General features: G+C 43.2%; 1 protein-coding gene and 1 long non-coding RNA gene across 4 annotated transcripts; one reads left to right on the forward strand and one right to left on the reverse strand.

Moving 5' to 3' along the window:
• LOC133363203 (uncharacterized) lies at nt 1–25,085 on the reverse strand. 3 transcript variants are annotated; one of them, XR_009757619.1, is made up of 4 exons: nt 24,999–25,085; nt 8,114–8,193; nt 4,070–4,103; nt 1–2,798 (listed from the first exon to the last, which is right to left on the reverse strand). It is a non-coding gene; the product is annotated as an uncharacterized LOC133363203 (long non-coding RNA). The 3 variants fall into 3 exon arrangements; XR_009757617.1 differs by lacking the exon at nt 24,999–25,085 and adding an exon at nt 15,838–17,518; XR_009757618.1 differs by lacking the exon at nt 24,999–25,085 and adding an exon at nt 12,005–12,081.
• Nucleotides 16,315–21,635, forward strand: CDKN1B (cyclin dependent kinase inhibitor 1B). The gene is made up of 3 exons (XM_061582515.1): nt 16,315–17,378; nt 18,437–18,570; nt 20,284–21,635. Exons 1-2 carry the CDS (start codon nt 16,886–16,888, stop codon nt 18,556–18,558), a joined length of 615 nt encoding a protein of 204 aa, XP_061438499.1. The 5' UTR covers nt 16,315–16,885; the 3' UTR covers nt 18,559–18,570; nt 20,284–21,635.
• Nucleotides 25,086–26,473: the final 1,388 nt, after the last annotated feature.

The following is a 26,473-nucleotide window of genomic DNA, read 5'->3' on the forward strand; positions in this document are numbered from 1 at the left end:
GGGATGGATTAGGAAAGATGGAAAGGAACAAAGGGAAACCAAACAGGTAGAAAGACTGGGTTAAGGATAAATACAAGAGATAAGCTGAATCAAAATGCCACCAATGAACTCTTTGTAACATTCAGAGAACTAGCCAAAGAGTGAGAAAAAGGCACTCGGAGAAAGATTTCATAGAATCAACATACCCCCCCCCCAAGCACGGTGACTGGAGAGTGTTGAGTGAGATTCCAGCCCTAGATTGGAAGCTAGAGGTGTCAGTGAGCAAACTCTTCCCCACACTGGTGTTTCCCTTATGTGGTGTTTACATTTTCTCTATCATTTTAGAGACAGGCTATCCAGCTTAGATCATGGTTTTTTAAACTCCAAATATCTCTAAAGAGCTCAGTGGGTAGGTAGGGTGGGGGTCATTTCTGCTCAGATCATCTTGGAGGGTCCTTACCTTGGAAGGGCCTCACTTTGGCCTAAATATGCTTGCCTTGCTATTCAGTTGCACAGCGCCACTTCAAACCATTAGTTTTCAGAAGGCCATCCTGAACCCATTTCTTTATCCTCAACCAGAATAGTGCCCTTAATGGTCACATCAATTTAATTTTATTGCGATGAAATGAGACTGGAAAAGGCTCAACAGCAGTTAGGCTAAAACTCACCAGTGCAATCATTCATTGCCCAAGAAATTTACAATAGGAGAAAACAGTGTGGGAACTACACTGGACATGAAGATCTCAGGAGTCAGCCATTTCTATTCCACAGTGGCATAGATCTGAATCTCACCTGAGAGACAGAAAAAGAACATTACCGTGGTGGAGTAGGTCGTAGGGTTTTTTCAACCCATGAAGTGGGTGCATTTTTTTTGTCTGGCTCTGCTCCTGTTAGGACTGTCAACTTTTTTTTTAACCAATCCCTACTTCTGTACCTTGAACACACCAGGTCTGCAGACATCGGTGGGTAACCACGCTTAACTTCATGTTGTGACAAGCTTCAACTGCTGACTTCTCCAGATCAAGCTGTTGTTAAAGGCATGAGAGTGCACACTTCTGGCCAATTGACAATCTTAGTTCCTGTGTTTTCAACAGCAGCCAGATGCCCAGAAATCTGCAGGTTAAGCTTTTTCAACCAAGATGGTAAGTGGACGCTTCAGCCCGTTAGGGAAACCTTGGCCACCATCTTGGTTAAGGGCAGCACTGCTTGCGCATCCGCAAAACACAGGAAAGGTAGTGGAACGAGGGAACAGGTGGGCAGTGCTATCTGCAGCAGCGATTCTGCCACGGATCGCAGAAGGGGAGTGCTACTCCCCCAGCCTAAAGAGGGGCCCCTCTGGGCTACAGGGCCCTTGGCCAGGGCCCAACCTCACCGCCCCTTAGCGCTGGCCCTGGTGGAGGGAGATGGAGCATGGAGGGGGGTGATGTTGCACTCTATGCACAAGGGGGATTAGATCAGGGAGAGGAGTCAGATGAGGACGAGGTCCTTGGGGGTGTTGAAGGAGGGGGGCCTCTGCCAGCCCGCAGACTTCCTCGGCCAGCACCCCCATTGAGGCAGATCCCACCCTGCCTGCGAGCTCCTCGCCTGAACCATTGGGAAGCAACCCTTCAAATGTGCCAACCCGCTCCCCCGCCAACCAGCTTCCAGCTCCCTGAGGTTGCGCTATCACCTAGTGAAGCCCGGCTGTCAGATAGGCCATCGGAGGCTCACCCCCCCTTGCCCCACGTGAGAAGGCGTGAGAAGAGAGACTTTCAGAGGGTGAAACTCTGGAGGAGCCGTCGTTTACATACGAAGACCTTCCCTGCTTAAGCAGGTGCCCACCAAGGCTCTAGTGTCTTTTACCTTCGTAGTCCCTTTAGTACCAATCCCTATATTATTATTATTATTATTATTTATTAGACTTATATACCGCCCGACTAGCAATAGCTCTCTGGGCGGTGAACACAGAAAATACAATACAATCACATAGTATAATACAACAAAAACATATAAAATAAAATAATTTAAAAACAATCACAGCAGATTTTAAATTAACTTAAATTAGTATGCCTCGGAGAAGAGGAAGGTTTTAACTCGGCACCGAAAGGATAAGAATGTCGGCGCCAAGCACACCTCCTTGGGGAGACCATTCCACAGTTCAGGGGCCACCCTTGTCACCACCCTCCGAGCCTCCCTATGAGTTGGAACCCGGAGGAGGGCCTTCGTAGAAGAACGTAGAATATGGGCCGGTTCGTATCGGGAGAGGCGTTCCGACAAGTATTGTGGTCCCGCGCCGTATAAGGCTTTATAGGTTAATACCAACACTTTGAATCTGGCCCGGAAGCATATTGGCAACCAGTGCAGGTGAGCCAGAACAGGTGTTATATGCTCGGACCGCTTGGTCCTTGTTAACAATCTGGCCGCCGCATTTTGCACTAGCTGTAGCTTCCGAACTGTCTTCAAAGGCAGCCCTACGTAGAGCATGTTGCAGTAGTCCAAACGCGAGGTCACCAGAGCATGAACAACTGATGTAAGGTCCTCCTTACTCAAATAGGGACGTAGCTGGACTACCAACCGAAGTTGGTAGAACGCATTCCGTGCCAACGAGGCTACTTGAGCCTCAAGTCAGAGGGAAGAGTCTAGAAGGACTCCCAGACTACGAACCTGCTCCTTTAGGGGGAGTGTAACCCCATCTAGGACAGGGTATGTATCCACCATCCGATTAGAGAAACCATCCACCAACAGCATCTCAGTCTTGTCAGGATTAAGCCTCAGTTTGTTAGTTCTCATCCAGTCCATTGTCGCGGCCAGGCAACGGTTCAGCACATCAACAGCCTCACCTGAAGAAGATGAAAAGGAGAAGTAGAGTTGCGTGTCATCAGCGTATATATATATGTATATGTATATATGTGTGCATATACAGTATTTTATGAATTTTAATTGTATTTTATGTACTTTAATTTATTTTAATGTTTTTGTGATTTTACTGCTTACAATTTTATTATGTACATGTCTGATTTTATTTTTGTAAGCCGCCCTGAGTGCCCTATTATAGGGTAGAAGGGTGGGATAGAAATGTTTTAAATAAAATAAATAAATAATAGTACTGAGTCAACTCTCCCCACACGCTGCAGAGACTGTTTAGGTAGGCTAATTAGGGAAAGTAGTGAGTCAGAGTAGACAGGTTTATGAAGTGCACTGCTTTGGATGTAACCATCACACTAATAAAACGAGAATTAGACCAAATCTCACCTCCGTCTCATGTCTTGGACTCTGGGCAGGACAAGGTGAACTGTTTGCCAGCTTGTACCCAAAATTTCCCTTTCCACCATGTGCACTGAACTTTTCCAACTGATCTATCCCTGCCCCACAGTGTTGAAATTCTTGAGTTTAAGCAGATTTTTTAGATTTGCTGAAACTAATGGGCCAAGATCAGTTCTTTAAATCCAAGCTTTCACTTAATCAAACTGCATATTGGGAAGTCTTTTTCTTCCTTTCATTCATTTTCTCCTTTAAGAGAAATTTAAGTGTAGTGGAGAAAATAACAAAAAAGGAGATAAAAAATCCATACAAATTGCCTGATTTGCAGGGACAGCAAAGGGGCAGGGAAGCAGGGAGAGACAGCTGTTCATTTCTAGCCAGAGTTCAGGACAATGTCAAGCAGGATTTTAAAAGTACTTGGTGACTCCCTCAAATTGGTTAGCTAAATAGAGTTGCCTTCTGCATCTTGCTTGGCCGCTATATCCCCATTTCACAAGAGGATGGCGCTGGGATATTTGGAGATCTTTATTCCTAGACCGTGTAGTTCTCTCCCCACATCCCCAGGTCTCAATGCTACTATAGCGGACAACCTCTTCTTCACTCAATATGTGCTACAATGATTGGGGGTGGCTGACAGTAAACTAAACACTTTAGATCATGGCAAGGTCACTACACAGAGTCAGCTTTTCCCCATACAGCCCCAAACTGCTTAAGGTGGAATGGTCTGGTGCTTTATTCTTTCTAAAGGGCAAAAATCTCACAAGATATTTTAAATGAAAAGAAAACTCACTAGATTCCAAAACAAATAAGACTAATAGAAGATGAATCCCAATGCACCTTAAACCTTTACCTTAAATCAGGTTCGAATTGTGTATTTCTTCCTGCTGGACAAAGAGAGTAAATTATAGCAAGCCGATCCAATAATAATTGCATGTACAAGAGGGCTCCAAGAATATTGGATTGAAGTGAGAGGGCTATTATGTTGTTTGCAGGAATTCATATATGAAAAATATATTACTATTTATTTAGTAAATTTGTTATTTGCTTTTTTTCACAAGGTAAATACAAAGCTACTTACAGTCAATAAAAGATTAAAACCACTATAAAAGATTAAAACAAAATATTTTTTAAAAATTGCAAAAACATGTTTACATTTAACAGAAGCAAGCAGCAAACCTTTCCCTAGATTACACCACTTCTTTGCAAGAAAAAAAAATGGACTGTTCAGGAAAATGATTCAACTTGCAGTCTAATCCTACACAGACTTTGGTACTCCTAAATATTATTTACTGGAAAATTTTACTAGAACATTTTCCAACCAATGTGAAAAATTCATTGGAACTTGATTTAGTTTGCTTATTTTACATATTTAGAAGACAAAAAATATGTCATGGTAATTTGCGTATTTAAATATTTCCAGAGCAATTCCCGTAGCCAGAATAATTGAACTGAATATTTTGATTAAGAAAAACTCCTAATAAAGCAAACTCAATATGCTTTAAATGTTGTAGCCAAACAAAGCAAAGCTTTACTTGGTAATTATTTTTCTTGGAATATTTGTAAATATTTAAGACATGACCAATAGCATGAAAACCCCCACTGAGCCTTGAAGTTGACTGGGCGAATTTGGGCCAGCCACCTTCTCTCAGCTTAACCTACCTCATAGAGTTGTTGTGAGGATAAATAGGGAGGGAAGCATGTACACGAGGGTTGGGAAACCTCTGGCTCACAGGCCAAATTAGGCCTGCCATGGGTCCCAAATTGGTTCGTAAGACCATTTACCCCAAACTACACCCACCTTCCTTAATATGTGATATCAGATTTGGGGCAGGCTGGATCAGCTGCATGAACAAGTTCTTCATGGGAACTTCAGTACATGGGTGGTGATTTCAAGCCTGCTGGATCAGCTCTGAGACCCCATTCGCCATGGGGAACTTGATTGCACAGCCGATATCTGCAGAAAGCAGCTTTGCCGGCCCTGTGCTCAGTGCTTAAAAGAAATAAAAAAAATTCCCTGACATTGTTTAAATTTTAAGAAAAAATAAAAATACTGCAAAGTATCAACATATTGTTTTTAACCTGTCTATAATAATCTGGCAAAAATGAATTGCATCTTTGAAACTGCCCACTTTGGCTCATATTATATATATATTCTTTGTGTGATTAATTTGTTTTATGAAAGAATGCATTTTTAGAAATGGAAACGTTTCCATCTCACATTGCTGCTTTCTAAGCCCTTTGCGATCAATGGGCTTAGTTCCATGTAACTCTATGTAGGATTAGGCAAGATGTCTTCTACAAGAAATGCTATGTCCAAGATGGGAGTACTGATGTCAGGGGTGTCACATCCACAAACTTCAGAAACAGAGGCTTCCTCCATTCTGTGCTCAGCAGCTGACTGCCCCTGAGCTGCCAGGTGAACCTCCTTACTGCACCTCTCCTGTGACCATAGTGGAAAGCTGCACATGCAACTAGGGGCTTCCTTGCATATAGTAAATTTCAGTTGTTATTGAGGCGTGAGGATGTGGACAAAATGCTTGGAATGATAAGACTTACTGCTGAGTCAGCGAGTCAGATTTGATTGATGAGTCAGGTGGGTTCAAGGTGCGGTGAACACATCATTGGTGGAAGGGTGGGTGTCTGCTGCCCTGAAGGAGGCAGTAGTTCACCCACTCCAAAAGAAGTCCATCTTGGACTCAGAAGATTATGACAACTAGTGCCTGATTGTCAAATATCCCATTTTTAGGGAAGATGTCCAGGTGTTTCTGGAAGAAACTGATTATCTAGACCCTTGTCAGTCTGGGCTCAGGCCTGGTTATTGGAGTGAATCAGCCTTGATTGCCCTGATTAATAATCCTTACCAAGAGACAGACTGGCAGAGTGCAACCCTATTAATTCTTCTCAGTTGCTTTGCAGCTTTTGATATGGTATCTTCCTGGAGCGGCTCTGTAGCTTGAGAATAGGAAGCAGTGTGTTACAGTGGCTCTGCTCATACCTTCAGGGCCATGTCCAGAGAATAGCATTGGGTGACTTTACCTTGGCACCATGGCCCTTGTGCTGTGGGATGCTTTAAGGTTCCATTCTCTCCCTGGCCACATTCACACTATACTTTTATTCCAATATTATCCCACTTTTAAAACTCATGGCTTCCCCCAAAGAATGTTGGGGACTGTAGTTTGTTAAGGGTGCTGAGAGTTGTTAGGAGACTCCTATTCCCCTCATAGAGCTACAGTTGCTAGTGAGGTTTAACAGTTAGTTCCCCTTCTCAGAGAACTCTGAAAACTGTAGCTCTGTGAGGGGAATAGGGCTCTCTTAACAACTCTGATCACCCTTCACAAACTACCGTTTCCAGCATTCTTTTGCGGAAGTCATGAGTGTTTAAAGTGGAATAATGGTGGAATAAATGTATGGTGTAAATGTGGCCCCTGATGCTGTTCAACATCTGTATGAAACTGTTGGGAGCAATCATGCAGAGATCTGGAATGAAGTGGACATTCAAAGAAGCTGAATGTTGGAAGATTCAGGACAGACAAAAGGAAGTATTTCTTTACTCAGCGCATAGTTAAACTATGGAATTTGCTCCCACAAGATGCAGTAATGGCCACCAGCTTGGATGGCTTTAAAAGAAGATTAGACAAATTCATGGAGGACAGGGCTATCAATGGCTACTAGCCATGATGGCTGTGCTCTGCCACCCTAGTCAGAGGCAGCATGCTTCTGAAAACCAGTTGCGGGAAGCCTCAGGAGGGGAGAGTGTTCTTGCACTCGGGTCCTGCTTGCGGGCTTCCCCCAGGCACCTGGTTGGCCACTGTGAGAACAGGATGCTGGACCAGATGGGCCACTGGCCTGATCCAGCAGGCTCTTCTTATTTCTTATGTCTTCAGTATACTTGATAATAGGCCCTTTACCAGTGTCTGGATACAGTGGTGGGATAGACGAGGGCTAATATTCTGAGACTGAATCCTGACAAGTCAGATGTGCTATGGGTAAACAGTAGAGCGATGCAAATTTGCTTTTGAATGATACACACCAGAGTTGAATGGTTAATATTGAGTTGGTCTTGACTTTCTGCTCTGAGGACCTGTTATTAAGATGAGCCCTTCTGAATCAGAACAGCCCTTGTGGCAGCCAGCCAGGTTCTTCTGGGAAGACCACAAGCATGGTATGAAAGTAATGGCCCTCCCCCTTGTCCAGACCACCCTGGTAATCAGTACCTAGTATTCAGGTCCCCGGCCATTACTTCTGCCCTGGCACCTGCCATTAAATCTTTCTCTAATGCAGGGGTGGCTAACACATAGTCCTCTGGAAGTTGTTGGACTCCAATTTCCATCAGCCCCAGCTAGCATGGACAAAGGTCAGGGATTATGGGAGATGTTTGCTAAAGAGCCACAGATTAGCCACCCCTGCAATAGAATAAGAAATTTAGCCTAGAATCTTTTAGGCATGTTTAGGTACTGTCCAAAATGAGTGTTGTAGCATGACAAAGGTTAAAACAGAACAATGATACAAGTGGCAAGGGAGGGTTTTGTGTGTGTGTGTTTTTAAAGAGTATGACATACTTGAAGGATAGTCTCTAGCTTTATAATAGATCCAGTTAAACTCAGTATCCCTTAATTTGGACTAAACTCCATTGAACTTACTGGGACTTGCCTTTAAAGTCAACCACTAACCCTTTCCTTCTATGACTTCTTTTCTTGAACAGGGGATAATTATAGCGTGCACATAAAATTTTCAAAAGAGACACAAGGTGTCAATTTTCTTCCCATCCCTTGGAGCAACAGCAAACTGGCTAAAGCTGGCTGCACAGAGGGTGTGCGGGGATTTTAATTAAAATTTCATGGTAGGTTTTAATTTCATGGACTATCTTACCTGCCTTCAGGACACAAAAACTCACATTTTAAACAGTCTTGGTTGGTTAATATCCATGACAGATCTCGGAGCTCCTTTTTCACCTTAGACTTTTCTCTCTGTTTACTGTGCAGATGAAACAATTATTTTGTCTGGCTCTCAATCCCTCCAATGTCTTATCAGTTTTACCTATCTTAAACATGATTGCACGGAAGTAAATACCATTGAACTCTATAAGCATGCAAATGATCAAACCTGCCCTCCCCTCCACCTTCCTTTGCCCCCCTCCAATACGCTCCTTCCCACTCCCCCACTCCTCCCCCACGGTAAGTGTTTCCTATCCTAACCAAGATTGCATAGGAGTAAATCCCATTGAAAATAAGCATGCAAATGATCAGACCTGCTTTTCCTCTCTCCTCCCCTCTCCCTTCCTCCTCCCCTGCCCACTCAAGCCCTCCCTCCATCCCCCCCCATCAGTTTTACCTATCCTAAGCATGATTGCACGGGAGTAAATCGCAGTGAATTTAATAAACATGCAAATTATCAAAACTGTCCTTCTCTTCCCCTCCCCATCCTGCCTGCTCCCCTCCCTGTCCTCCCCTCTGCATTTCCTCCCTCCCTCCTCCTCCCCTCCCCATCCTCTGTGGTCAGTTTCACGTATCCTAAGCATGATTGCAGGGGAGTAAATCCCATTGAACTCAATAAGCAGGCAAATGATCCATCCATTCTCAGCAAACTTGGACAGGATCCCATTTCTTACCTCCCAGATTAAAAAGCAGGGAAATTCACTAATAGGCAAAAAACCTTGCGGTTTAAGAACATACCTATAGCCCACAGCTATTCTATCAAACTTTAAAAAGCAGGGAAATTGGGCAGCTATAGTGAATGCACCAGGGGAGCAGGAGACCTGAACTCCTCTCTGAGATATTGGACTGCCCTACAAATTGGTCAAAATGCAAACACCATTTGGGTTGGTCTTTCACAGTCCAATCCACTTCCTGTGTAGCTTGGAAGAATTTGGTGACATGTGCCTCTGAGCATATGGTGAGTGGTGGCAACACCTGCAATCAGCCCAAATAATAGAAAGAAGACATGTGCTGTGCTGATCTTGTTTTAGCAGGGAGGAAGCAACATTAGGTTGGCAAGGTCCTGGAACGAGTGGTTGCCAACCAGCTCCAGACACTCTTGGATGACACCGATTATCTGGACCCATTTCAGTCGGGTTTTAGACCCGGTTTTGGCACGGAGACAGCCTTGGTCGCCCTGTATGATGACCTCTGTCGGGAGACAGACAGGGGGAGTGTGACCCTGTTGATTCTCCTTGATCTCTCAGCGGCTTTCGATACCATAGACCATGGTATCCTTCTGGGACGACTCACTGATTTGGGAGTGGGCGGTACTGTATGGCAATGGTTCCGCTTCTACCTGGTGGGTCGTCTCCAGAGGGTAGTGCTTGGGGAGCATTGCTCGGCACCCTGGGATCTCCAGTATGGGGTTCCGCAGGGGTCAGTTCTGTCCCCCATGCTTTTTAATATCTATATGAAGCCGCTGGGTGTGGTCATTAGGAGCTTTGGAGTGCGTTGCCATCAGTACGCTGATGACACGCAGCTCTATTTCTCCTTTTCATCTTCTCCAGGTGAGTCTGTCGGCGTGCTGAACCGATGTCTAGCTGTGACAATGGACTGGATGAGAGCTAACAAACTGAGGCTTAATCCAGACAAGACTGAGATGCTGCTGGTGGGTGGTTCTCAGGATGGGGGATGTTTGACCTGTTCTGGAGGGGGTTGCACTCCCCCTGAAGGAACAGGTTCGTAGCTTGGGAGTTCTTTTAGCTCCATCCCTGTCACTTGAGGCTCAGATAGCCTCGGTGGCATGGGGTGCTTTTTACCAGCTTCGGCTGGTGGCCCAGCTACGCCCCTATCTGGACAGAGAGAACCTCGCTTCAGTAGTTCATGCGCTGGTAACCTCGAAATTAGATTACTGCAATGCGCTCTATGTGGGGCTGCCTATGAAGACGGTTCGGAAACTGCAGCTTGTGCAGAATGCAGCGGCCAGACTGCTCACGGGGACCAGACGGTTCGACCACATAACACCGATTCTGGCCCGCTTGCACTGGCTGCCTATTTGTTTCTGGGCCCAGTTCAAAGTGCTGGTTCTGACCTACAAAGCCTTACACGGCACAGGACCACAATACCTGTTGGAACACCTCCCCCGTTACGAACCTGCCTGTACACTACGCTCATCATCAAAGACCCTCCTCCGATTTCCTACTTATAGGGAAGCTCGGAGGGTGGCAACGCGGAAAAAGGCTTTTTCTGTGGTGGCCCCCGAACTGTGGAACGATCTCCCAGAGGAGATGTGCCTGGCGCCAACGTTACTATCTTTCTGGCGCCAGGTTAAAACTTTTCTCTTCACCCAGGCTTTTTAACATGTTTGTATGCGCTTATATTGTTTTAATTTTTTAACATTTTAAACTTTTAATGTGTTTATATTGTTACACGTTTATTGTATTTTTGATATTTCTTGTCTTGTGAACCACCCAGAGAGCTTCGGCTATGGGGCGGTCTATAAGTTTAATGAAATAAATAAAATAAATAAATTATTAAGTCAGTTGATATAGTTCAGATGGTCACTTTGAATATGTCTGATTTCCTTTGCAATTTTAGTGAAGTTTCCTATAGGAAATCATTTTCTTTTGTTTCTATTTCTGTGAATATGTGAAGTACAGCAACTCTTTGCAAAATTTATACTAAAAAACTCCAAATGTAATTGTGGAATAATGGCACTGACTTCTGCAGAATAGTCTCCAGTGGACCTCAGGAGTGTCTCAGTTTGCAGAAGATAAAACAGTGGGAGGGGAAATATATTCTAGCAAAATGCTAGGTGTGCTCTATGTTTTTAATTGACCATGCCCACCTTGCCTTAAATGAAGTGGTTTAAACATAGCAGGCTGAAAATATGCATCCTCTTTTTTCCAACAGCTAGAGTCATTGCTGAAGCAGCAACATATTGGAATCAGTCTGATTTTTCATCAAACTGCAGTTCCAAATTCCACTGTTAATGCACCCAAAATAGAAATAGATCATAACCTCCAATTTGAAACAAAATAAAGGCTGTCTTCACCATCATATGACACTGACCAATAAAAAGGCTTTGAAATTAATAAAAATAAAATTGACACAGATTTCTGGGATGAATAATGAGGGAAATAAAATTTTCTAGTGTAGATTCTCTGTATGTAGAAACATTAATAACAGAGGAAAGAAGCAAAGTAAGAAGAACACCAGCAAACATACAAAAATATAATTCTCTATCTTTGGAGATGGCAAGTGTTGCCACCACTCACCATATGCTCAGAGGCACATTTTACCAAATTCTTCCAAGCTTCACAGGAAGTGGATTGGACTGTGAAAGACCAACCCAAATGGTGTTTGCATTTTGACCAATTTGTAGGGCAGTACAATATCTCAGAGAGGAGTTCAGGTCTCCTGCTCCCCTGGTGCATTCACTATAGCTGCCCAATTTCCCTGCTTTTTAAAGTTTGATAGAATAGCTGTGGGCTATAGGTATGTTCTTAAACCGCAAGGTTTTTTGCCTATTAGTGAATTAACTCCTATTTCTTTCTTTTTTGCATTCTGTGAGCTAAACCCAAGCGTACAGGGATCAGTCATGTGTGTGAACCAAGCCTTCCTACTGATAGCAAACCTGGGTGACAAAGTGACATTTCCTTCTAGAACAATGTGTGTGATAATTAACCTCTCAATCAACTCCATTCTACCAACTTCTCTACTAGCACTCACTCCATTTCTGACTTGTGTTTCAACAAGAAAGAGCTATAGTATGTGTCCAAATTTCACTATACCAATAAGAACAAAAATTGCTTTTTCTTGCAAGCAGATCAGTCAAACTGTAACAGGGAAATTTCTGGCCACTTTACCATGGTTGGATAGAATCTTGAAAACTGGTGCATCTGTGAAACTATTCTGGCCTTGCCTCCTTTTAATCAGCTCCTGTTAGGGAGGGAGGGAGGGAGGGAGGTGGGTATTTCAGGTGTGAATGGGGCATTCAGCCTCTTCTAGCGCAGAGACACAACAGAATTACTAGTGTTCAGAGAAGTCTGCCTGTTGTGTCTTTGGATGAGTTACTGCTTCGGGAAACTATTTGCGCTTCCTCAAACATGTGTTCCCCCTTTCTCCCCCTCACTGTAAAGCAGCAACACTGTCGTTTGTTGATTTTATTTATTTAACTGATTTATATCTCAGTTTTCTAGGAACATTCTTCATTAAGCGGCAATTTATATTCTTCAAATGACCTTCCATATACATAAACAATTCTTTGCAAGAACACAATATTAAGATCATTGGAATAAAAGTTATGTGCCAAATTCAAAATAGGCACCACAACTAATGAATACAACCCTCCACATAAATCAACAATCAAGTACATTTAATTACCCTTCTACACACACACACACACACACACACACAGAGAGAGAGAGAGAGAGAGAGAGAGAGAGAATATAGATATAGATTTCAGAGGGGAACAGTGTCTAGGCATGGCATGCATTTTGCTCAGACAATGGAAAGTAACATTGTAACTGGAGAACAAACTTCATCTAGAATACAATTGGGAGCCACTGTCATACCCTACTCTGGGTCTGGTCTTGTAATGGATCTCTCACACTGGCCCCAGCACAGGTCTCTCACGATCCCACTACTAGGTGCCACCACCTGACACTCTGTAATGCATACTGCCCTGAGACTGTTCCTTAGTCTCCTCCATAGATCACTACGTAGTGTCTGGGTGCACTTACAGGCCACAATCCCCCTGTATTTTTCTGCCTTTAAAGATTACAGCCCTGGGTTGCTTTGGATACCTGCTGCTGTTACACTATCCCTTCACCGCTGCCACCATTGATACTGTTCCCAGATTTGGTATTTGCTCTGCCTACCCTTCTGGTCTGTAATATCCCAGCCAAGGATCAGGCATGTTGTGAAACCAAACTATTTATTTAATAACACAAGGAATAAACCAGATTACTTTAAGTTCAGTCAACATGCGTGTGGTTACATATAATAGTTTTCTCTTTATATCTCTTAGTCCTAAAACCTGCCTCACTACCTGCCTAAACACAAATCCACCCCTCCAAAACGCAGAACCAACAACCAACCAAACCTCTCCAACTGTCATTCTCTCATTTATACCTTCAATCACCCAGATGCTCAGCCAATCACAACTCAGCATTCCTCAACATTCCAACCCGTGTACTCCCCCCTCTCACTCACTCTAGTTACCATATTTACCTTACAAAACCGACACTTACCATAATTACTGTACAACATTTACAGGGCACCACAGCCACCTTGTAGATCATTGTTTCCCCATACTTCTGACAGCTGGTGCACACTTTTCTCTGAATAAAACCTGAAAGTGCACTTCACTCTTGACACCTGAAATGTTTTACTTTTAGAGTGATATGGGCAAGAGGCTTCCAACTACAGAAGAGCCTGCCATGTGTTTTTACATGAGTCACTGTTCTGGATATGCCTCTAGTTGGAAGGACAGACATGATGTAGTGACTATGTGTAGCCTCTTTTGAGGGTGGCTATCTCTGCATCAGGTGTCCAATCACATCCAGTGCAGAGATATAGCAGAACTGGCAAGGTCAGATTTGAAATAAAAAAGCTCAGAGCTACAAATCATGTAGAGATGCAGCAGACAGCCTCCACTTCTGAGTGGCTCCAGGGTGTAATCAACCTTGCAGGAGTTGCATACTGGCCACCCTGAAAGAGGTGGTAATCCAACAGTTCTTGAAAAAGCCCACATTGATTTGTGACAACTACTGCCTGATTGCAAATACCCCCTTTTTAGAGGAGGCAATTAAGAGGCTTGTGGTGCAACAATTGCAAGTACTCTTGGATGAAGCCGATTATCTTGACCCATTTCAATATGGGTTCAGGCCTGGTTATGGGACTCAATTGGCCTTGGTTGCCCTTATCAGGAGGACAGGGGAAGTGTGACCCTATTATTCTTGCTTGGTCTCTCAGTGGCTTTTGACACCATTGACCATGGGATGCTCCTGAGCCAACACTGAAACCGGTAGCAGAGACAGTTTACAATGATTTCAGTCCTATCTCTAGGGTCTGTTTCAGAGAATAGCACTGGGTGATTTTCCTTCAGTCCCCTGGCAGGTGTGCTGTGGAGTGTCTCCAATGCTGTTTAACATCTATATGAAGCTGCTGGGACACTTTATTAGGAGATTTGGGGTGTTGATACTCAGCTCTGTACCATCTGAATTGGAAGTGGCCATGCAAATGCTGGTCCAATGCCTGGATTCGGTGATGGGCTGGATGAGGGTCAAACAACTGACTCTGAATCCTAGCAAGATGGAGGTGCTGTGGGTGGGTGGTTCCTGAGTGTGGATAATTGGTCAACTGCCTGCTTTGGATTGGGTCATACTCCCTATGCAGGAGCAGGTCCGTAGTCTGGAGGTGCTCTTGGATCCATCTTTGTCACTAGAGGCCCAGGTGACCTCAGTGGTCAAGAGTGCCTTTTATCAGCTGCGGCTGTTTCTGGACCAAGACAGCCTGGCCACTGTCATCCATGTGTTGGTAACATCCAGGCTGGGCAACTGCAATGCACTATATGTGGGACTGCCCTTGAGGTTGGTCCAGAACCTGTGTCTAGTGCAAAGCACTGCAGCTCAACTGCTCACACTGGAGCAGGATATTGCCAACATGATATCCCACTACTGAAATAATTGATGTGGCTGTCAATTAACTACTGGGCTAAGTTCAACATTGTCTCACCCCTTATATACCCAGTCAATCATTGTACTCTGTAGGTCACTGTTCTTCAACCTTGGGTCTCCAGCTGTTGTTGGACTGCAACTCGCATCATCCCCAGACAGCATGGTCAATGATCAAGGATGATGGGAGTTGTAGTTTATCAACATCTGGAGACCCAACGATGAAGAACACTACTGTAGGTGAGGACCTCCTGCAGATACCACCTTATCAGGAGGCCTGTTCTGCACAATATAGGAATTGGGCCTTTAGCATTGTGACACCTATTCTTTGGAATTCCCTCCTCTTATATATTATATATCTTGTTTTTTCAGTGCCTATTGAAGACCTTTCTCTTTCAACAAGCCTTTTAAACACAGATCTTCCTCAGTCTGCATCTGTACTGGAATTGTTTTAAAGATTTTTTTTTTCATTGGTTGTTTAATGCCCAGGATTCCTTTGGGGAGGAAGGGCAGGATATAAACTTACTAAAAATAGTAATAATGTACTTCTCATGGCACCAGGGCTAGGCCCACCTAACAGGCAAGGGGGGCTTTAGGGGTTGCAGGAACTTGGAAAATCCTTAAGGGCCAACACAGTTGTCCTCTGCCCTGCTTCAAAGGGCTGAGATGTGAGGTAATTGTGACCCCCCCCCAGGTTTTCTTCACTGTAGCCCCATTTCTTTGGCTCTAAGTAGGCAATAGTCTCATTTCAGTTGTACGGAGCAGCATAAATAGACAATTATGAAAACGGAGGTGGGGGGGAAGGTCCACACGTTTTCCCAGCTCCTGCTCCTTCCCTTCTCACCATTCAGCTCTTAGTTGTTGTGGCGTGGGGGAGGGAAAGTTGCAGTTAGGAAACCACCACCAAGAAACTCTCCTGCACTTCCTCTCCCCACCTGCACACAAAGGGGGGGGGGAAGAGAACAGCAGCAAGCATATTCTTCACACAGGGCAGCCCAACTGGTCCTATATAGTCAACTCACACAGGGCTTGGGAGAAGGCAGAAACAAAACGGTTATCCGCTGGTAGGGTCTCTGGCCAATTTCCAGTGCAACTCCTAGGATTCTTCCAAATATTGCTGGCCCAGGCGGACACTGAGCTGATCCTCGAGAGCATGGGAGATCCACACTGAAGCCCGCCCGCTCCTACCTTTTTGTTCGCAGAGTTGGAGAACGATTGGTACAGATATAGAAACTAGAAACCATGCTCGAAGCGAGCAAAACTGCACTGCTTGTTACCCTCTGAGAAATATTATTCAACACAAACAAAAAAATCCCTCTAGTTCTTCCGACAAAACGGTCCTCCAGCAACGACCCATATTGGTGCGCAGCAAGGCCATCCTTCCCGGGCCACCTTTAAAAAAGTCTCGTTCCGTGAGAGTCAGGAGCGTTGTGACGGGGCGGCGCCCGCTCTTAAACCAATGGCGCGCCTTCTCTATTTAAATAGACGGGTCGTGTCAATCATTTTCTCCTCCGTCAGCCTCCCTTCAATCGCCATATTGGGCAACTGTGTGAAAAGAGGCTCGTCTTTTTTTTTTCCTTTCCCCTCCTTGTTTTTCCCCAACCTTACAAAAAAAAAAAAAAAAGCACGGCAAAGTTTTGACATCGGACAAGGCTTTGCAAAAGCTCACTTTGCAAACTCAGGATCCGCACGGGCAGCATCCATCTCCATTTGGATTTGCGGGCAAAGCATTTATATATATTTATTTAAGCGCTCCTTCTGTTTTTACCTCTTACTCCTGATCCTCTTCTTCCTCCGTTGGTACCTTTGATTCGTAATAAGACATTCTGCTTGAATATCAGGGTGTCCCCCCCCCGGCTTATGCAAGGCGCTGGTGGCGGTGATAGTGGGGGCTTTTTTTCGGTTTGTTTTTGTTTTGAAGCTTCCTCGCAGTTGGGGTCGAGTTTAAAACCCGCCTTTTTACCCCTCTCTGTTCGCACAAGATCGAGGGAGGACTATCGACATCGATATTTTTAAAGACGCCGATTCAACCACCGTGGACAGCAAAGGCGGCTGGGGACGGCTTAGGCGATGTCCAACGTACGCATTTCGAATGGAAGCCCTACCCTGGAGAGGATGGAAGCTAGGCAAGCGGACTACCCCAAACCCTCGGCTTGCAGGAACCTCTTCGGCCCAGTGGATCACGAAAAGTTAGCCCAGGAGTTGGAGAAACACAGCCGGGACCTAGAAGAGGCCAGTCGAAGGAAGTGGAATTTTGATTTCTACAACTATCAGCCCTTGGAAGGCAGGTATGAGTGGCAAGCCGTGGGTAAAGATGCCCTGCCCGAGTTTTACAGCAGACCCCCCAGGCTAAGCAAAGCCCTGGCCAAGGCTAGCAGCCAGCACTGTGGGGGCTTGGATGTCAACGGCAACTGCCCAACGACGGGCTTTAGGCGCTCTCAGGGAATCACAGAAGAGGAGGAGGAGGACGCTCTGGGTGCAGATCAAAAGACTGAAGCAGCTGGCGCTCAAACTGGTGTAGTGGGCCAGGGCCCGGGGCAAAGGAAACGATCCGCTTCGGACGGTAAAGTACCTTCTTCGTTCTCTCTCTCCGTAAACAAAACACGCCATCTCTGTGTTGTTTCTTGATTACATTAAGGAGAGGCCTTCCTGTTAAATTAATGGTCCTCTACACCAGCAGCAGTTTAAAACACACACACGCACAATCGCACACCCTAAGAACTGGAACAGACCAAAGGTTCGTCTAGTTTAGCATTTTATCTCCAAATGTAACCAACCAGATGCCGCTGGCAAATCACATCGGGTGATGCTTTTCCTCTGTTGTTCCCAGAATCTGGTAGTTCCGAGATATACTGCTACTATATATGGAGGCTTCATCCAACTAGTAACCACAGAAACACTTGTCTTCTATTAATTTGTCTAATCTTTTTCTAAACCCAAGGCAGTTGTTAGCTGAGGAAAAGAACATCACTTTGTTTGTAAACGGATTTTATTCGGAAGTAAATCCTACTTTGTTTATCCCCCTATGTTTGTATTCTGCCCTTCTTCCAAATCGCTTTGGGTGGCATACACTGTAATATCCCATCAACTGTGGCATTTGTGTTAGGTTTCCTTTTTAAAGGCTGCAGTTCCCATGATAGTTGTGTAGGGATAGTCTCCCATAAAGCATTGGGGCTACTCCAAAGTGTATGTTAATCTGAGACCCCTAATCCAAGCTGTCAGGTAAATTTGGTTGTTTCACTGAAATTGACTTACAAAAAACTTTTGCAACTGAAGCCAGTGGCTTGAAAATTGCTCCTTTCCATCATGGGAACAGAGAAGGTGAAAGGTTTGTGCCACAGGCTCACCTGGCATCAGATTCCTTAATCAACTGACCTGGGTTCCCCCTGCCGCCACCCATCTTGGTATTATTTCTAATGTAACAAATAGCGAAAGAGACTATACAGTGCCCCATCTTTCTTGCAAATGGCAGATGACTCAAGGAGTGGCTTCTGTGATATGTTTTCTCCCCCCCCTTCATTTGACTGCCTCCTTCATATTTAGCACAAGATCCGGCAGCAAATATATTTTTAACGTTAAGCTTCTTTCCCCCTCCTTTTATTTAACTCCCACCCCTCCTAGATTCCTCTCCTCGAAACAAAAGAGCCAACACGACAGAAGAGGCTATTTCGGAAGACTCTCCTAGTGCCAGCTCAGTGGAACAAACGCCCAAGAAATCCAGCCCAAGAAGGCGTCAGACGTAAATTGTTTATTAGGTGGGTTTCCTTTCCTGCTAGCATTTAGTAAAATCTGTATAGGTGGCAGAAGAGGAAGGATGCATTCTGAGGGCACCTCAGTACCTGTGTGATTGAGTTTATTGGTAATTTAGTCAGTGCAATTTTGTTGGCTCGGGATAATATCAGAACAGTACTGTTGTGCATTTTATTTTGCAGTCTTAAAGCACACCTGCAGACTAATCCAAACTGTATTTACTCAGAAATCTACTCCATTAATTTCATTGATAGTTATACTTTAATTTGAATGTAAAATTCCACAAAAAATGGGAGAATATATCCCCAATTAGGGCTGCAATCTTATCCATGCTTACTGAGAAGTAGAGCCCCAGTCATTTACTACTTCTGAGCAAATATGCTTAGGCTGCATTTGTACTTAGTATTGGGGTGCTATGCTAGTTACATTAATTAATGAGAGTGTACTAAAGACATTTCAGTTTTGTTAATTGATTTAACGCTATCCTTACCTGAAGAACAATTTTGCTCTGGCTTAGTATTAAGGGACAAGTGGAAGCAAGGTTTTTCTCTACAAACACTAGCTTGTTTCTTTTTTGGAAATATTTCATCCTCTCAGATAGTCTGGGTTTGCTTCTGCATGTGGTGAACTTTGTCTGCCATCCTTAAAATGCTTACATCCCAACCCTCTTTTTATTCAGAAGTAAGCTTTACTGAATTCAATGGAACTTAATAGCTAAGTGAGTTTAGGACTCTATCCTAATAGTGGTGACACAAAGCTACGTATGGAGTAACAATTCTTAATTAAAAAGGCAAGAGTTTGGGAAATATAGCCTCTTGGGTAGAGTTTTCTTGAGCAGAAGTGTTGTAAGAAAGTTGACAAACATGATTTGCAAACAAGTAGAAAGATTACATTTAGAAGTAGATACTTCGAAGAAATCCATCCTACTGGGATGAGCAGGGACAAATGTGTAAGTTCAGCTGTTGCTGTTTACTTGGCTATTTGAAAGGAAAATCACATTAAAGAGAGAAATAAGGAGGAGTTGCCATCATTTTGTTTTCAAAGCCTCCCCCATCTCTAGAAAATAGCCAGTTGTGTTTCACCAAATTTAGCAGTGCTTAACTAAAACTTAGATGTGTTCCATCTGCAGGTAGTCTTGCCAACTTTTGATTTGAAAAATATTGCTCCCTTGGACTCCCTTGGTAGTGCTGGGCCTGACACAGCCAGTACAAAACTCTTATTCCTTGCCTGCTGTCACTACCACTGTCAATATATATATATATATATTTAAAGTTTCTTGGACGTAGGGATCTCTTTTGCTTATGAAAGTCCTATAAAGTGGCATGGACTTCAGTGCTGCTGTAGAAATAAAAACCTGATTGGTCATGGTCAGAGCTAGGATGAAATCAGGCACATGATGGGTGTTGCCTGGCAGGATCTGGAGGCCTCTCAGAACCTGACAGGACACAGTTTTACCTGACAGACATGGTTCTACTGGCTAGCCTAATGAAAGTACAAAACTGGCTGGTTGGGTGAGATAAGTTTATACTTAGCAACTAGTGATTAGTTGTACACAGTTTTTCTGCCCCACATCCTAAGTGGAACCTTATTCCACCTTCAGCAACAGTGTTGACCAGCTGTGTGTTTTGATAGCTGTTTGTGATTTTTTGTACCCTAATAATGAAACAAACTATTGTAGTCCTCATCAACTTAATGTCTGCTCTCTTCCTTAATTTCAGAATTAAGAACATTCATTTCCTTGTTTTTGGAGGCATCGGGTTCATGAAGCAAGGAAGATGCAGAGTTTATATATGAAAAAAAGAGAAAACATATCACTGATTCTCTCAGTGGAGAGCTCATATTAGCACTGAAAAGATACAAACCCATAATTGAGTAACACTAAAGTTAGGCACTCTTAAAAAGATCTGCCTCTGAAAGCATTGGATGTAGCATTCTGCAATTAGGTTTTTCCTCATTTGCTTCATTGTACTACCTGTGTATATAGTTCATACGTTATGTAGCACATAAACCTTTCCCCACCCCATTTTTTGGGTTTGTTTGTTCTGGGAAGGGGTGGGGATGGTAAAAGGTGATGGGTTCAAAAGTCTGCTTTCAAAATCTAGCAAGCAGAGATTTGTATGAAGAGAAGCAGCATACATGCTCAATTATTTCTTAAAGATGTATTGTCCCTGTTAATGGAGTCTAAAAATGTTAACACTGGCTACAGCAGATTGATGTAATTTGCTGGTAAAATTTCTCCTCATTTAAAGGCACAATCCAGTGGGACGTTTGCCTGTGTTAAACCTCACTAAAATGAATGGCAGTTTTGGAAGAAAACATTAATGGGGCATGTACAGAAGAATGTTCTATGGGATTGTGTCTTAAAACTTTATGTAGGAACTCTGTTTCCATTATGTAGCAGCATAAAGGGTCTGACTGCTGCCCCAGGACCCTTTAAACGTTCAACTGTATTTTTTCTTTGCCATCTATAATATATTACTTTAGATGCTTTCAAAAGTAATTTAAAAATTCATGCTCTGAATAGAATGGAAGGGAAATAAATAAAACCCTGAACTTCAACCTCGTCATCTCACTCACTTCTCTGATGTTCATGGGTGGGAAAATGAAAGAAATACTACATCTTTAACAGTATTTTTACATTGCCTGTATGTTAAAAAAATGAAAGTTTTGAAATGTACCTGTGTACATAACTTTGTAAAGACACTGAGAAATTATACTAACTTATTTATGTTAAAGATTTTTTTTTAAATCTAGAAGATATTTTCCCATAAAGCCAAAGCGGCATGTGTTCTGTGCATTTGTAAATGCTCTATTTGGTAGGGTGGTTTTTTTTTAGTTTTTGTTGGGGGGATTTGTTTTGTTAATATGGCTGTGCTTAAATGATTGCAGACTGAGCCAAGATTAATTCCTTTTGTAATGTGTGAAAACAGTTGTCAACTGATATTGTTTTACATCAAGCAATCAATAAAGAAAACTGCCATATAAAAATATAAATATATATATATCTAAAATAACTTTTGTTGAGTGTTTTATAAGTCCTGGCAGAATAAAGAAGTTTTGCCACTTCCCAGACATGTCCATTGACTTTCTTTTTTTCCTCTTCTGTGTCTAAGGCTGGACCCACCCAGATGATTTCCCTAACAGGACACATAGCAGCTGCAGGAGGTTTACACTGGGAAAACAGTAAAGGGGGAAAGTGTTAATTCTATCCTCCACCCCAGCTCTGCAATCCAAATCCAATAAATACACACACACTTCTTTTGTTTTTAATTTTAAGACAGTTGTGTATAGGACTATGAACTTGCCATGCAATCCTAAGTGCATTTTTTCAGAAGAAAGTCACAATAAGTTTAATGGGACTAACAGCACAATCCTAACCATGCTTACTCAGAAGTACATTTTATTGAATTCAATGGGGCTTCCTCCTAGGATTGCAGCCTTACTCTGCTTTGCAGTCTGGAAGTGAAATTAAAATAACAAACCCAACACACTCATTATGCACAAAAAAGGATGATGGAAAATAGTACCTGCTCTAGAATCTGCTGCTCAAAGAAACTGATAGGGAGGAAGCTGGCCTTGCATGTACCACAACCTACTATACTGGGTACATATATACTATGCTGCTTTAAAAAGGGGTGGGGGAAGGAGACAGGTGAACATCCCCACAAACTACTTTCCATGGGAACAGGACCCAAGACAGATATTTCTCCTGTTTCCTAATTACATCCTGATTATTAACATTTATACTGGTTTTCTCAGCAACATTTTAAGTGCTCCTAGGCTTGTTGATGACTACTTGCATCAGAGGAGGACTAGCTCCCATTGACAAAGCAGTACTTCTGGTGGTTAGGACCCGTTCTGGTGTGGGTCCCTACACTTTATCTTAATACTTGCCTGTGGTACAACAATACAACATAGACATCTTAAGACGCCAACTGTATGCCTAGTTTAGTATGTTTCAGGTTTATGGCAGACACCTGCATGGAGAGGGATTGGAACAGAGCCTGCTGTCCCCTTGCTACAATGTGTACCATGGTGCCTTGTTGCTCTTGGGAACTGGTGGTCCAGGGTTCTTTCCTCTTACCTGGATGAAGATTAAAAAGTTAGCCAGATCTGGCTGAGCTTCCCCATTCACTGGGAAGTTCTCTGGGCAAACCTCATGGAAATTAATTGCAGAAGAACATTACTATGTTCACTGGAATGGAGTTTATGCAGAAAAACTAACCAGTTAATTGCTGCATGTTAACAGTAGTGGGGGGTGGGGGTGGAGGGAGGTTCTCCATTTAGTTAAGTGTTTTTTTTAACATCAGGCACCAAAGGTCTCAGGCTGGTTCTGCCAAGTAATGCTTCACCAGATAAATTTCTGCATGTCAAACTGTGTTAAAGCAATAATTTCCCCAATTCTAAAAGTTAAGACTGAGTGAAATTTTGAGGCACATTTCATTATTACATCTTTGAAAGTTTATTTTTAGAATATGCAAGCATAAGGACTATCTGCCCTCAAAGATGCCAGCCCACGAAAGCTTCAGTATGAATCACTGTCTGGGAATGACACTTCTGATGGCAGGTAATGGCTACATCTGCATCAGAAGTGCCTGGATTATCCAATAGTAAGCAATAGAGATAGATGAGTCAAAATTACCCATCCTCCAAAGGAGTCCAGTTAAGAAGGATGCAAGTCCAAAACAATCATCCAGAGATGCAGCAAGTAGTCTTTCTGAGGGTAGATACCACAGGGATAAAAGAGCCTTCTTAATTTATTTCTCATGGCATTCTAACAGTTTCCTTGAGGGACACAGGTCAGAGTTTAGTGGATTAAAGACAGAGAAATAGGGCTAGTAAAAGGTTAGCAACTGTAGTATTGTTCCCTGCCAAATCAGTGTGATAGACTTAAATTTCTTGCTTAAATTAAATCGCTTGCTTAAATTTTCTCCTCATCAGTAGTGCACGTGCCTGCAGAACAAACAATACATCCTAACAACTTTTTTAAAAGTGTTTTTTAAAACTCCTCAGCACTTTTGAAATCATTTCACATCCAAGTTTTTCTGCCTTAAACATCCAACTTTGCTCAATCCACCACACAGCACAAGAAACAAGTGATGGCACTAACCTTTGCTTCGGATTTTAAATCACTATTGTTAAAACAACCTTCTAGGAAAAAGCATGTACTGCCTGGGAAGGTATAAACAGGTAACATCCAGTTGAAGAAACATTGTTTCCTTTCTTAATCCAAAACACAAAAAATTGCACTGTACCTACCACCAGAAGAGAATAGTGAAGAAGTGTGTGCGCGCACACACACACACACACAGACCAACTAACATACCAAAAAACTCAACTCAAAACTTGAAGACATGAACAACAATCCTCAAAACTATTCTATAACCCAGGAGTACCGCTGCAGAGCAAATAGTTAAATGAGTGTTGTGATCAGAATTGCTTCTGTTCAGTGAAAAATTGGGGCTGCTTCATATCTGCATATTAATCACATTGACTGCAACAGCATGCTCACAGATCAAATGCAACAGTTAGAACTTCAGTATTTAAAATGCAAAGCTCTTAAGCCTATGCTACACATGTAGTAAAATGAGCCAGTGGAGGTCTAAGGTGGCAGAATCATGGACAATTCAGACTGCAGCTGTGTGTGACTTTTTTAAATGCTTCCCTATGTAACTCCCACCCCACCCCCAATACTCCTTGAAAATACAAAATATAGAAGAAGCAGTGTGGACCAAGCTGGGCTATCATCTATTGCCGTAATAAACCAGTTTTTAAAAAATCAGAGAGGTTTTCCTTTCTTTTCATGTCTGTAGCTAACATGGGTGCACATTCAAAATTGGCAACCCCTGCACTTGTATGAAGTGATACAGTCCACTCTATCCCCTCAGGATTCTACTGTCTCAGTCACCATATCTCTAGTGAGATCTAGTCTACATTTTCATTGTAGAATCATTGGGGGGTTGGTTCATATACATATGCAACACCCTGGAAGTTCAGGGTCCTAAATCATGCTGGGAGTCTTCACTAACAGACAAAGCTCCTGGCTGCAAAAGTTACATATGGAAGTCAGCATGGGCTGCATGATGATGGGGACAGGGCAGCCCCTTTGTATTTGTGTTGCTGCTTCACATGAGTAATGCTAAATACGGAATCAAGCAACAGCCATGTGCGTTATGTGTTAAACAGTTCTCCCCATCACTTCTGAGTAGTGATGGGGAGAACATTACATGGCAGGCTTAGAAAAAATGAACTGTCTCTCAAAAATTCAGAAAAGAGCTTGGTTCATTTGGAGCTTTGCTTTGGCTCTGTCACCCCAATGGTGCCATTGGGAACATAGCAGGATCTGACCCTTCTCCTACTCCCGCTAAGCCTCCCATGCCCTCATTATCTTTGTTGCTGTTCTGGCAGCAGGGAAATGGAAGAAGGCCCATACCTCAGTGGTAGAGAATCTGCCTTGCATGCAGGAGGTCCCAGGTCCAATCCTCAGCATCTACAGGTAGTGTTGAAAGAAGACCCCTGTCTGAAATCCTAGGGAGCTTCTGTCAGTTTAGAAAATACAGCATAGCTGGACCAATGGTTAGATGGGCCAACAGAACACAGCTTTCTAGGAAAAGAGCGAGACAGCCCTCCCTCTGAAGACTATAAAAATATAATGTTCCCCATCACTAATAATGATATAATTTTGGGGGGTGATCATGCTTGTCTCATACTAAGGCAAACACTACAAGTCCACCAACATTTGAATCTTGGTGGCATCACTAGCCCTCAGAGTATGTTAAGCTACCTACCCTTAAAGTATCCCAACAATGCTGTTCTTGAATAAGTTGCTAGAAGGGCAACCTCATAATAAAACACTGGTGGTTTTCTGCACACAAGGCAGGTCCTAGACATTTTGGTGCTTGAGCCCAAAAATGCAAATGTCACACATCTCACAGAGCTGGTTAAGCACTGCCAACTTTTTAATTGCCCCCTACTTATGTGTCTTTAACAGCAGGATGATCTGTCCAGATTAGCAGGTGAAATTCTTATCTCCATGCCATGAAAAACGTCACCTGCTGATTTCAGCAGATCAAGCTGCTGTTAAAGACATATGGGCTGGCCAGAATGGGTTTTTTCCTGGTCAGTTGGTAACCTTACTCCACCCACCGATGAACTAATACAAACCACCAGGAAGTTTTCTTATGAAAGCCACACTACCTTTCACCTTATCTCATTTCACGGAGCTGTTAGGATAAAATGGGGCATTCCCAGGAATGCTGCTCCGACTGCCTTAGGAATATGGTAGGATATAGAAATATGATAAAAGTAAATTCATAACAGCACATTGTCACTTGATCAAATAATTAACATGAATGTGTCAATGGGCCATTAGTAAAAGCATTTTCTCAAAGTTCTAGCCTACTCTCGTCTTCCCTTTCTATATTAGCAAGGATGAAGACTTTTGAGAGGGGAAACTTTGTGCAGCTGTAAATATCAGCAAGTGTAACTGCCTCCTGGATGTGTGGGAGCCATTGACTACTACTAAGTACAATCCCATCCATACTGGCATTTGAGTAAACTCCACTAAACTCAGTGGGACTTATTCTGGAGTAAGCATGCATAGCATTGGGCTACAAGCTGTCAATGAGTCTGTCTTCTGCATTGCCTCTTGCTAGGTTTTGCCCTCATGTATACCCATCAGCCCTGGTTATATTGTACTTGTCATCAGCCAAAGGCTGATCAGTGCCCAAACTACCCATGTCTACAACCTCCCCACCTGACAGATAATCACTGGGGTAGAGATATCTATAATAAAAAAGAAAAGGAAACATAAGGTAAGTTAAACCTGTAACTGTCAACAGATTACACCACCTTTGATATCCACCCATGAGGTTCACTGGGTGACCTTGGGCCTCTCTCTCTCTCTCT

This window comes from Rhineura floridana, chromosome 8, assembly GCF_030035675.1.
Source record: "Rhineura floridana isolate rRhiFlo1 chromosome 8, rRhiFlo1.hap2, whole genome shotgun sequence".
NCBI lineage: Eukaryota > Metazoa > Chordata > Lepidosauria > Squamata > Rhineuridae > Rhineura > Rhineura floridana.